Below are 13,362 nucleotides of genomic sequence, written 5' to 3'. Positions count from 1 at the left end.
CAATAAGGTTATCAGCAAATTTCTCATCAGAAATTTTGGAGGCCAGAAGACAGGGAGCTGGTATCTTCAAAGTGCTAAAAAATAAAAATAACTGTCAATCCAGAATCCTATATCTAGCAAACTGTCCTTCAAAAGTGTAGGAAAAATTAAGACATTCCCAGAGGCAGGAGAATCGCTTGAACCCAGGAGGCAGAGGTTGCAGTGACCCAAGATTGCGCCACTGAACTCCAGTCTGGGCAACAGTCAGGCTCTGTCTCAAAAAAAAACAAAACCAAAAAAATAATGAAAACGAAATTATAAAAATAAGTCAATTTACAATAGCATCAAAAAGAAAAAAATACTTGGGAATTAAGGTGGTAAAAGACTTGTACAATGAGGCCGGGCGCGGTGGCTCAAGCCTGTAATCCCAGCACTTTGGGAGGCCGAGACGGGTGGATCACGAGTTCAGGAGATCGAGACCATCCTGGCTAACACGGTGAAACCCCGTCTCTACTAAAATACAAAAAAAATTAGCCGGGCGAGGTGGCGGGCGCCTGTACTCCCAGCTACTCGGGAGGCTGAGGCAGGAGAATGGCGTGAACCCGGGAGGCGGGGCTTGCAGTGAGCTGAGATCCGGCCACTGCACTCCAGCCTGGGCAACAGAGCTAGACTCCGTCTCAAAAAAAAAAAAAAAAAAAAAAGACTTGTACAATGGAAACTAAAACATTGCTAAAAATTAAAAGAAGATAAATAAATGAAAACACATCCCATGTTCATGATTTGGAAGATTTAATATTATTAAGATATCAAAACTATCTAAAGCACTCTATATATTCAATGCAACCCTATGAAAATCCCAATGGCATTCTTTGACATTCTTTACAGAAATAGGAAAACTCATCCTAAGAGTCATATGGAATCTCAAGGGACCCCAAATAGCCAAAGCAATCTTGAAAATGAAGCATAAGGCCGGGCGCAGTGGCTTATGCCTGTAATCCCAGCACTTTGGGAGACCAGGGTGGGCAGATCACGAGGTCAGGAGATGGAGACAATCCTGACTAACATGGTGAAACACCGTCTCTACTAAAAATACACAAAATTAGCCAGGCGTGGTGGCGGGCACCTGTAGTCCCAGCTACTCAGGAGGCTGAGGCAGGAGAATGGTGTGAACCCGGGAGGCGGAGCTTGCAGTGAGCCGAGATCACGCCACTGCACACCAGCCTGGGCGACTGAGCGAGACTCTGTCTCAAAAAAAAAAAAAAGGGGGCCAGGCGCGGTGGCTCACGCCTGTAATCCCAACACTTTGGGAGGCCGAGGCGGGCGCATCACAAGGTCAGGAGATCGAGACCACGGTGAAACCCCGCCTCTACTAAAAATACAAAAAATTAGCCGGGCGCGGTGGCGGGCGCCTGTAGTCCCAGGTACTCAGGAGGCTGAGGCAGGAGAATGGCGTGAACCCGGGAGGCGGAGCTTGCAGTGAGCTGAGATCGGGCCACTGCACTCCAGCCTGGGCGACACAGCCAGACTCCGTCTCCAAAAAAAAAAAAAAAAAAAAAAAGAAGAAAAGAAAATGAAGCATAAATCTGGAGGACTCATACTTCCTAGTTTCAAAACTTACTACAAAGCTACAGTAATAAAAACAATATGGTACTGACATAAAGGCAGGTATATAATGAAATCGGATAGTCCAGAAATAAACCCTCGAATATATGGTCAATTTTGTGACAGGACAGTTCGATGAGAAAAGGACAATGTTTCCAACAAACAATGCTGGGAAAACTGAATATCCACATACAAAAAAATTATATTGGACCCTTACCTAACACCCTACACAAAAACTAACTTTAAATGGTTCAAAGACCCAAGCATAAAACTCTTAGAAGAAAACACAGGGCAAAAGTTTCAAGACATTGGATGTGACCATGGTTTCTTGGATATGACACCAAAGGCACAGGCAGTAAAAGAAAACACTGGCAAATTGGACTTCATGAAAATGAAAAATGTCGTTCATCAAAAGACAGTGTTAACAGGCCAGGTGAGGTGGCTCACGCCTGTAATCCCAGCACTTTGGGAGGCGGAGGCAGGAGGATCACTTGAGGTCAGGCGTTCAAGACCAGCCTGGTCAACATGGCAAAACCCCATCTCTACAAAAACACAAAAATTAGCCAGGTGTGGTGGCATGTCTGTAATCCCAGCTGCTTGGGAGGCTGAGGCAGGAAAATCGCTTGAAACCAGGATCCAGAGGCTGCAGTGAGCCAAGATCACACCACTGCATTTCAGCCTGGATGACAAAGCGAGACTATGTCTCAAGAGGAAAAACAAAACAAAACAAAACAAAAACGAGACCAGCCTGACCAACATGGAGAAATCCCATCTCCATGAAAAATACAAAATTAGCCGGGTGTGGTGGCACATGCCTGTAATCCCAGCTACTCAGGAGGCTGAGGCAGGAGAATTGCTTGAACTCAGGAGGCAGAGGTTGTGATGAGCCAAGATTGCACCACTGAAACTCCGTCTCAAAACAAAAACAAACAAACAAACAAACAAAAGGACAGTATTAGAGTAAAAAGCAACCCAAAGAATGGAAGAAAGCATTTTCTCTCATGGATCCAGACTATTTAGGGAACTCCCAAAACTCAACAACAAAATACAACCCAATTCCGCCAGGCACGGTGGCTCATGCCTGTAATCTCAGCACTTTGGGAGGCCAAGGCGGGTGGATCACCTGAGGTCAGGAGTTCGAGGCCAGCCTAGCCAACATGGCAAAACCCTGTCTCTAATAAAAATACAAAAAATTAGCTGGGTGTGGTGGTGGTTGCCTGTAATTCCAGCTACTTGGGAGGCTGAGGCAGGAGAATCGCTTGAGCCTGGGAGGCAGAGGTTACAGTGAGCTGAGATCGCGCCACTGCACTCCAGCCTGGGTGACAGAGCGAGAATATGTCTCAAAAAAAAAGAAAAAAAAAAAATATATATATATATATATTATATATACAACTCAATTCAAAAATGGAAAAATGGGCAAAGGACTTGAATAGATATTTTTCTGAAGAAGCACATCAAAAGATGCTCAACATCACTCATCATTAGGTAAATGCAAATCAAAACTACAATGAAATACTGTCTCATTAGAATGGCTACTATGAAAAACAAACATTAGGAAATAAGTGTTGGTGAGGATGTGGAGAAATTGGAACCCTTGTGCCCTATTGGCGGGAATGTAAAACGGTGCAGCTGTTATGGAAAACAGCACAGTGGTGCCCCAGAAGATTAAAAATACAATTACCATATAATCCAGCAATTCCGCTCCTGCCAAAAGAATTAAAAGCAGGGTCTCAAAGAGATATGTGCATATCCATGTCATGGCATCATCATTCACAATAGGTAAAATGTGGAAGCAATGCAAATGTCCATCAACAGATGAATGGATTTTTTAAACATGATATATACAAACAACGGAATACCATTCATCCTTAAAAGCAAAGGAAATTCTGTCATATGCTACAACATGGATATATATCTTGAAGACATTACGATAAGTGAAATAAAACAGTCACACAAAGAGAAATACTGTATGATTCCACGTATATGAAGTACTTGGTAATCAAAATCGTAGACAGTAGAGTGATGGCTGCCAGCAGCTGGGGCAGGGGGAAACAGGTAGCTGTGGTTTAATGGGTATGACTTCAGTTCCACAAGATGAAAAGAGTTCTGGAAGCTGGTTTTACAATGTATGTGAATGTACTTATGATTGAACATTTTTAAACCATCAAGATGGTAAATTTTATATCATATATATTTTAACACATTTTTTTGTTTGTTTTTTGAGACAGAGTTTCGCTCTTATTGCCTAGGCTGGAGTACAATGGGGCGATCTCGGCTCACCACAACTTCAGCCTCCCAGGCTCAAGCGATTCTCCTCCCTCAGTCTCCTGAGTAGCTGGGATCACAGGCATGCACCCAGATAATTTTGTATTTTTAGTAGAGATGGAGTTTCTCCATGTTGGTCAGGCTGGTCTCGAACTCCCGATCTCAGGTAATCCACCCACCTCGTCCTCCCAAAGTGCTGGGATTATAGGCGTGAGCCACCGTGCCCAGTTTAACACAATTTTTTAAACTGAAGAATAAACACATTCTAACAAATATGAATGATCCTAAATATTGATATCTAATTTGGGGTTTAACCAAAATCAAATCTCTCTCTCTCAAAAGTCAAATACTATACATATGCCAAAAGGCAAGATTATCAGCAGTCAGCATAATTTTTTTTTAAACAATCAGGAGTCATATTAAACTTTAAATTCACCTAAACTTTTGACAGTGGTTAATAGGCTCCACCCTTGAGGCAGCAGAGTTTTAAGAAGAGCAGACTCCTTTCTTTTCCCACTAGAACATCTCAGGTCTACACCAAAAGGTGAAAAAGAACACTAAACACACCACAGGCAGCCCCTACCTAGGCCGTAGGTCTGAGAAGTGCATCACTGCAGAAAGGTTTCAAATACACCCAAACTAACTCCAAGTCTAAACAAGGAAGAGAAAGTGAGACCACAGGATAACTGCTATGCTATGGCTTTTTTTTTCTTCTTTGCTCACTGTCAAAATTGTGGGTTTTAACTTAATTTAAAATATTGTACTGCATTATAATTGGGGTGTTTTATGAAGGAGAGATAAAAGTAGAAACTAAGTGCAGCAAAAGGTGAAAGAAAAAGCTACACATATCAAATTAAACCCATCCACTATAAGGTCTGAAAGAGGTCTGTGACAGTGCAAAGATATGAATCAGCAATGAAAACAGATGATACACTACGGAGCTCTCCCAAAAGGTACAGGAAAAATGCGGACGAAGGTAAAAATCCTAAAAGGAGATAAAAAGAGTCAACCCAATGGGTTGAAATCATCAGCCAATAAAAACAAATCATTCAGTCCTCAAGGCATTTTTATAAAATGTAAGTTTTTATATATTTATGTACTAAGACAGAAAATAAGAGAGCAGGAAATCATCAACCAAAAGAAAGCTCAAGAAATCACCTAAGCACAAGCCACTCAACATCAGGGTTGGTTATGAAGCCCTCACTGGTTGACACATACATATATATGTATTAATAATACGTTCTGGCCACAGCCAAGCATTTTGATTTACCATCTGCTCCAGTGACAAATTCCCTGAATTCTGAAAGCACATCCTGATAAAGCAAGTTATTAATATCTCCCCAGTCAAAAAGATAACACATATGAAACATAAACCGACCCTGTCAGTAACCCAGTTACAAAGAAGAAAAAAAAATAAAAGCATAAAATCGGCTAACATAAAAGCTAAAGAATACAAACAAGCACACAACAACAATACCAGTAGGGTTGGTAGATGATATAAAATTACTTAAATCGTCAGTATTAAAGCACAGAACAGTGCCAAGAATAACAGAACTGAACACCATAATTGTTAAAAGGACACATTCAACAGATTTAAAGATGGACTGCCCTGTTGAATGGCAGATGAGACCAGGGACCTTTTAAAGAGAGACCTAATTTTTATTTTATTTTTAAATATTATGTGTAGAGACGAGGTCTCACTGTGTTGCCTAGGCTGGTCTCAAACTCCTGGGCTCAAGCAATCCTCTCACCTCAGTGCAGGGTCAACAGTCACAACAACTTTTTTTTTTTTTTTTTGAGACAGAGTGTCACCCAGGCTGGAGTGCCAATGACTCAATCCTGGCTCACTACAACCTCTACCTCCTGGGTTCAAGTGATTCTCACGTTTCAGCCACCCAAGTAGCTGGGACTACAGGTGTGTGCCACCACACTCAACTAATTTTTGTTATTTTTATTAACCGTAGATAAGGGGTTTCGCCATGATGGCCAGGCTGGGCAAGTAATTTAGCCTGTCTGTGCTTCAGTTTCCTCATCTGGAAAACAGAGATAATAGTACCTGCAATAAATGGAATGTTTGTGTCCTCCTAAAATGTATATGTTAAAATCCTAACACTCAAGGTAATGGTATTAGGATGTGGGGCCTTTGGAAAGATTAGGTCATGAGGGTAGAGCCCTCCTAAGTGGGGTTAGTGCCCTGATAAAAGAGACCCCAGAGAGTTCCTCTCCTCCTTCCACCATGTGAGGACACAGTGAAAAGACAGCCTACAATGAGCCAGGAAGCAGCCCTCACCAGTCACTGAATCTGCCAGTTCCTTAATCGTGGACTTCCCAGCCTCCAAGACTGTAAGCAATTCACTGCTATTGTTTATAAGCCACTCCGTCGGTGGTACCTTGTTATAGCAGCCCGAACAGACTAAAGACAGTACCTAATTCACAAAGTCATTGGGAATATTTAATGGGTTAATGCATATCAAGAGTTTTTAAAGTTGTCTGGCTCACAGCAAGAGCTCAAGTACTACTTTTCCGCCATTATTTTTAGATTTAAATTTTCTGATGATGAAAATTATACATGCTAAATGTACAAACACTGAAAAAAATGAAGTAAATGTAAATCATCTGTATCCCACAACCCAGCGCTAACCACTGTTACTATAACAGTATACTTCCTTATCACCTTTTTTCTAGGTGTGATGCGTCTGTGTTACTGAAACAGGTCAGAGAGCTAAGGATAAGAAGCACCTATGGAAATGACTTCCCTCTGGGGCTCTGTCTACCCTGATCAGAGGTAGCTGGTACTAGGTTAAAAATGACGTGTTAACTGATAGTGATGCTTACTCTAGCCGTAAATAACTTAGTTCTGGCTGCTATAACAAATGACCATAGACTGGGTGGTTCGTAAACAACAGAAATTTATTGCTCACAGTCCTGGAGGCTGGGAAGACCGAGATCAAGGAACGGGCAGATTCAGCGAGGGTCTGCTTCCTGGTTCACAGACAGCTGTGTTTCACTGTCTTCATATGGCTGGAAGAGAGGAGATTTCTGGATTTTTTTTTTAATAAGGGCACTAATCCCACTCACGAAGTCTCCATCCTCATGACCTAATCACCTTCCAAAGGCCCTTCCACCAAACACCATCACAATGGGATTAGGTTTCAACATATGAATTTTGGGGAGACAGAAACATCCAGTCCAAAGCAATAACTAAGAAAAACACGGTTATAATATATGGCCTGTTCTCTTGTGCTTTTTTCTATAAAAATACTTTTAAAATAACAGCACAGCTATTCAGAAAACATTAATTTTTATTTAAATTACAACAATATGTTAAGTTTGAACAGCATTCCAAACTGAGTAACACATTCATGGTTCATGAAATTAATCTGGTGGGTTGGGACCAACACTTTTTTTTTTTTTTTGAGACCAAGTCTCGCTCTGTCACATAGGGTGGAATGCAGTGGCATGATCATGGCTCACTGCAACCTCCGCCTCCTAGGTTCAAGCAATTCTCCTGCCTTAGCCTCCCGAGTAGCTGGGATTACAGGCATGTGCCACCATGCCTGGCTAATTTTCGTATTTCTAGTACAGCTGGGCTTTCACAATGTTGTCCAGGCTGGTCTCAAAACTCCCCACCTCAGGTGATCCGCCCGCTTCAGCCTCCCAAAGTGCTGGGATTACAGGTGTGAGCCACTGCACCTGGCCTCCAAAACCTTTTTTGACACAAGGTCTTGCTCTGTCACCCAGACTGGAGCACAGTGACATGATCACGGCTCACTGCAGCCTCAACCTCCATGGTTCAAGTGATCCTTCCACCTCAGCCTCCTGAGTAGCTGGGACCAAAGGCGGAGGTCACCACACTAGGCTAACTTTTTTATTTTTTGTAGACTGGGTCTCAAGAGATGTGCCTCAGCCTCCTAAAGTCCCGAGATTATAGGTGTGAGCCACTGCATCCAGCCCAATGTTTCTTTTTAATTTAAAAATATAGAAAAGAAAAATATCAGAAAGTATTGCATGAAGTAATGGCTAAGTATTTGTAAACGTGGTTAATTATCATATTTTCATTGTGAGGATTAAATATTACAAGGAAAATCAATTAGGGGCTATTAAATAGTTGTTGAGCGATTAGATAAATGGGGTAGTTTTGGGATCTAATGAAAGTCTTCTCTGTGCTTTTAGTCAGTTTCTAATGAAAGCTCTCCTGAAATAATAATCACATACTAAAGTATGTGTATGCTGATTATGACGTAAAAGTGTATTTTGTTTTGGGAGGCCAAGGCAGGAGGATTGCTTGAGGCCAAGAGTTCGAGACCAGGCTGGCCAAAATGGCAAAACCCCATCTCTACTAAAAAAAAAAAAAAATACAAAAATTAGCCAGACGTGGTGACACGTGCCTATAGTCCCAGCTACACGGGAGGCTTGGGCAGGAGAATCGCTTGAACCCGGGAGGTGAAGACTGAAGTGAGCCGAGATTATGCCACAGTACTCCAATGTGGGCGACAGAGGGAGACTCTGTCTCAAAAAAAAAAAAAAAAAAAAAAGTATTTTGGGTTGGGCATGGTGACTCACGCCTGTAATCCCAGCAATTTTGGTGGCTGAGGTGGGAGGATCACTGGAGCCCAGATGTCTGAGACCAGCTTAGGCAACACAGGGAGATCTTGTCTCTACAAAAAAATAGAAGAAATTAGCCAGGTATGGTGGTATGTGCCTGTAGTTCCAGCTATTCCAGAGGCTGAGGTGGGAGGACTGCTTGAGCCTAGTAGGTCAAGGCTGCAGTGAGCCGTGATCATGCCATTGCACTCCAGCCTGGGCAACAGAGCAAGACTTGGTCTCAAAAAAAAAAAAAAAAAAAAAAAAAAAAAAGAATATGTGTTTTGTACTGTGAGTCACCTTCAAAAAATGAGAGCCACTGAAGTAGAAAATGATTTTTAAAAATTCTTTTAAAAATAGGGGATGCGTGCTGTGGCTCACTCTTGTAATTCTGGTGCTTTGGGAGGTGAAATGGGAGGATCACTTGAGCCCAGGAGTTTGAGAACAACCTGGACAACAAAGTGAGATCTCTTCTCAATCAATCAATAAAAAATTACTGAGTATGATTTTACCATCTGCTGCTAAAGTGATGAATTCTATAATTATGCCTATAAGCTTTCTCTTCCTTTTTAATATTATCCTTACCCACAGAATGCCTGAAAACTTACTCACAATCTGGTCTACTCCACTTAGTTCTCTGGTGCCAATCAGTGAAGGTATTCAATGTGCACTGGAATTTTTAACCACCAGCTGTTCAATCACTCTGCTCCGTCAGCATTCCCAGGTCTACAGCACTCTCCCTAAAAACTACTTATGAATTCCTCAGGTAATGGGTTTTCTCTGGCAAATACTGTAAATGTTTTTTTCTCTGGCAAATACCTATCTGTTAACTGCCAACTCAATGGAATCTAAAAAAGTACTCTGTCCTCCACTCCCTTGCTATTTCCTCTCCTTCTGCTCGGGGTAATTACTACTTTCTTAGAGAATGAATTCCCTTCTCATATTTTCCATTTTCCAAATTATTTTAAATAGAACTGACTATAGCTTTAAAAAATTGTACAGAAAAAGAGCTTACATAGAACTTACATAGAGTTTAAAGAATCCCGATTAGTGGTGTTAAAACCAGAAGGGTCTTGCGACTTTTTGGCAGCGCAGTTTCCACAACCTCTTGGGGTAGGATAATTAGTATAAATTACTCTCCCTCTTAAAATCTACAGTCAAAAATAAGGCTGGGCCGGGCGCAGTGGCTCACGCTTGTAATCCCAGCACTTTGGGAGGTCAAGGTGGGTAGATCACTTGAGGTCAGGAGTCCGAGACCAGCCTGGCCAACATGGTGAAACCCCTCTTTACTAAAAATACAAAAATTAGTCAGGTGTAGAGGCACAGGCCTTTAACCCCAGCTACTTGGGAGGCTGAGGCACAAGAATCACTTGAACCCAGGAGGCCGAGTTTGCAGTGGGCCAAGATCCTGCTACTGCATTCCAGCTGGGGCCACAGAGCAAGGTTCTGTCTCAAAAAAGAAAAAAATGGTGGTTAAGCAAGCTTTTTTTTACATCTCCGAACACTATTTGCCTAGACATATTTGTAGTTAAAAAATGGATAAATCAACACATCTTTCAAACCTTTTTTCCTCTTCAAAATTACAACTTAGGCTGGTCTGAAGATAGTAAGTTCTCTCAATTTACTTTCACAATCAGTTACAGATCAAACTCTTTGTTCTACTCTTTTCCCCCTTCTCACTACTGCACTTGACTAGTCTAAAAAATTACAACTTAGTGTTAACTACACTAAAAATTTAAAACACAATATTGGAACAATGTACAAGACTACGTTAAACTTTTTTTAATGAAGCAAAATGGCTTAATGGAAAAAGCACTGATTTCAATGCCAGGTGAACCTAGATTCACATCCCAGCCATGCTACTGACTAGCTTGTGACCACGGTCAAATTACTTCTCTCTGAGCCTCTGGCTGGTTCCATTTACCCATCTATTGGAAGTAATTTTGAGAATTAAATGAAAAGTAGAGCCCCACTGCGCACAGCACACACAAAACTAATTTACTTTTCTGCCCAGACCACATTCCTATCAGTAACAGCTACAATGAGGCCATAAAAGTATAACAGTAATTCTCAACTGAAGACAGACTGAGTGAGAGAGAGTATAGAGAGAGGTGAAGGGATGTGAAGACCTTCAAAGGATGGGTTTTTAGTTTGATTTTCTCTTTGAGGGGAGAAGAGGGGAAGGGAAGGAATGCACTGAATGTATGTTTGTTTAAACACCTAGTAATTCTGAAATATTTGCCCAAATAGCTTGTGTCTCTTTATGAATTACTAAATTAGGGAGTTGTTTTAAGAAACCACATAGGCCGAGCACAGTGGCTCATGCCTGTAATCCCAGCACTTCAGGAGGCTGAGGCAGGCGGATCACCTAAGGTCAGGAGTTCGAGACCAGCCTGGCCATCATGGTGAAACCCTGTCTCTACTAAAAACACAAAAATTAGCCGGGCATGGTGGCACGCACCTGTAATCCCAGTTACTCAGGAGGCTGAGGCATGAGAACCGCTTAAGCCTGGGAGGCAGAGGTTTGCAGTGACCCGAGATCATGCCACTGCACTCCAGCTTGAGTGACAAGTCAAGAGACTGCTCAAAAAAAAGGAATAAAAATGTCAGGAAATAGTATGTAACTACAACTTACACTGTATAATAGCATCCCTGGGTTTCAAATATTTAGAACTATATATACACAGTGTCCTTTTAATTAATAAGAGACATATATAATGTCTTTTAAATTAACATAAACAGATTTTATATTGTAATTGCAATTTCATATTAATTAAATACCTAATGGCAGGGTGTGGTGGTGTGTACCTGTAGTCCCCGCTACTCAGGAGGCTCAGGCAGGAGGACTGCTTGAACCCAAAAGTTCAAGGCAAGTCTGGACAACACAGAGATACCTCATCTTTACCAAAAAAAACAAAAACAAAAACAAAAAATAAAACTTAGCCAGGTGTGGTGGCACCTGTAGTCCCAGCTACTCAGGAGGCTGAGGCAGGAGGATCGCTTAAGACCAGGAGGTCGAGATTGCAGTGAGCCATGACTGTGCCACTGCACTCCAGCCTGGCAGACAGAGTGAGACCCTATCTCAAAGGAAAAAGAAGTACACTCAAAAAAGTCTTCATGCTACCTTATATACCTAGATATGTTCCTCAGCAGGCAAAACTTTCAAATCCCTAAGTCCCTGCTCAGCTGGTCTCTAAACTTAAAAGGCTTTCAGGCCGGGCACCATGGCTCACACCTAAAATCCCAGTACTATTGTGAGGCCCAGGTGGGCAGATCACTTGAGCCCAGGAGTTGCAGACCAGCCTGGGTAACATGGTGAAACTCATCTCTACAAAAAATACAAAATTTTGGCCGGGCATGATGGCTCACACCTGTAATCCCAGCACCTTGGGATGCCAAGGAGGGCGGATGGTAAGAAGTCAAGAGTTCAAGACCAGCCTGACCAACATGGCAAAACCCCATCTTTACTAAAAATACAAAAAAAAAATTTAGCTGGGAGTGGTGGCGCCCACCTGTAATCCCAGCTACTCAGGTGGCTGAGGGACAAGAATCGCCTGAACCCAAGAGGCGGAGGTTGCAGTGAGCCAAGATCTCACCACTGCACTCCAGCCTGGGTGACAGAGTGAGGCTCCGCCTCAGAAAAATAAATAAATAAATAAAATTTTTAAAATATATAAATAAATTAGCCGGGCGTGGTGGTATGTGCCTGTAGTCCTAGCTACTCAAGAGGCTGAGGCAGGAGGATCGTTTGAGCCGAGGGGGGTCGAGGTTGAAGTGAGCTGTGTGAGCAATACACAGAAAAAGGAGACTTTGGGCAGGGCGGTCTGATGTGGAGCACTGCAGTTAGTTTCTTAAAGGCTTCAAGATAAGCAGGTCTACAAATCTTGCATTACATATGCAAACACTTTGGAATGAAAGCACTTACAAATATAATGATACATTTTTCCCCTTTTCCTCAAGCAAATGAAAATCACTAATTACTAAAGGGTCTCCAAAAAGCACATGGGATATCAGTAAGTCTCCAATGGGAAATATAGCACTTCCCCCAAAACAAAGAAATTACAGCTAAATAAGGAGTTTAAAAAATGTTTTCTCATTTGTACCTTTTCTTGAAGCTGACACTTTCTTCAGTTTTCTGATGGCAGCACCAGACCAACACCCTTATTGCCCCTGACCTGCGCCTCACTCTAGTCTCCCATTCCCTTCCTTCTCAAGCACTGCTGCCGACTCTCCACTGTGTCCCTTTAAGCTCCTCCCCGGCAAAACCCCTTAGCAACTGCCTGAAACATCAGCGTTCCTCTCGCGGTCCAGATCTCCCAGCCACGCGACAACCGAAAACCCCCTCCTGCAGCCTCGCCCATCCGGGGCTCGCACCCCGCGTCCCTTTCCCTCCCCTCCGCAGTCTCGACACTTCCCTCAGTCACCCGCAGCGCCTGGCGCTCGCCCCGCACCTAGCACCCCGTTTTTCCACTGAGCCTCCTCTCACTGCACCTACGGACCCCGCCTCTCCACCTCGCTCCCCCTCACCGCTGGGCCTCCCCGGCCGAACCCACTGGCCCGCGCCAGCCCGGCCGAGCCCGGCCCAGCCCGGCCCAGCCCGGCCCAGCCCGACCCAGCCCGGCCCGCTAGGCCACGACACAGGCCACGAGGGCTCTGCCGCCCCTTCTCCTCACCGTGTCGACCCCGGAGTCCTCTTCTCCGGCCCCCGCCGCTTCCTTGCCGACCGCAGCCCCCAGCCCAGCGTCTGGGCAGCCCAGCGGCTCCAGAGGCGCCGGCTGGAGCTGCCGCTCGGGGTCCCGAGGTGCTTGCTCCATGGCTGCAGTTCGGCGCGGCGAACCCAGTGCGCCTGCGCCGCCTCCGCGCCCGCGGCCAACCAGTCTCTCCGCTTGCGATGCCCGCCCCTCCGCTAGCCAACGCCTCGTCCCTGCTGGT

General features: G+C 43.6%; 1 protein-coding gene and 1 long non-coding RNA gene across 3 annotated transcripts in view; one reads left to right on the top strand and one right to left on the bottom strand.

Annotated features, from left to right (window-relative positions):
- The window catches only part of SNX4 (sorting nexin 4), a 79,694-nt gene extending 66,420 nt beyond the window's left edge, over positions 1-13,274 (bottom strand). For both annotated transcript variants that reach the window (XM_015130052.3, XM_077993768.1), the window contains exon 1: positions 13,104-13,274. In XM_015130052.3, the coding sequence (XP_014985538.2) occupies positions 13,104-13,244 (141 nt within the window). In that variant the 5' untranslated portion in view covers positions 13,245-13,274. The remainder of the gene's footprint in view (positions 1-13,103) is intronic.
- Positions 5,626-7,574, top strand: LOC144339371 (uncharacterized). The gene is made up of 2 exons (XR_013414347.1): positions 5,626-6,002; positions 6,996-7,574. It is a non-coding gene; the product is annotated as an uncharacterized LOC144339371 (long non-coding RNA).
- Positions 13,275-13,362: the final 88 nt, after the last annotated feature.

This window comes from Macaca mulatta, chromosome 2 (assembly GCF_049350105.2).
Source record: "Macaca mulatta isolate MMU2019108-1 chromosome 2, T2T-MMU8v2.0, whole genome shotgun sequence".
In the NCBI taxonomy this organism is placed as follows: domain Eukaryota; kingdom Metazoa; phylum Chordata; class Mammalia; order Primates; family Cercopithecidae; genus Macaca; species Macaca mulatta.
This window is presented reverse-complemented; position numbering and strand designations above follow the sequence as displayed.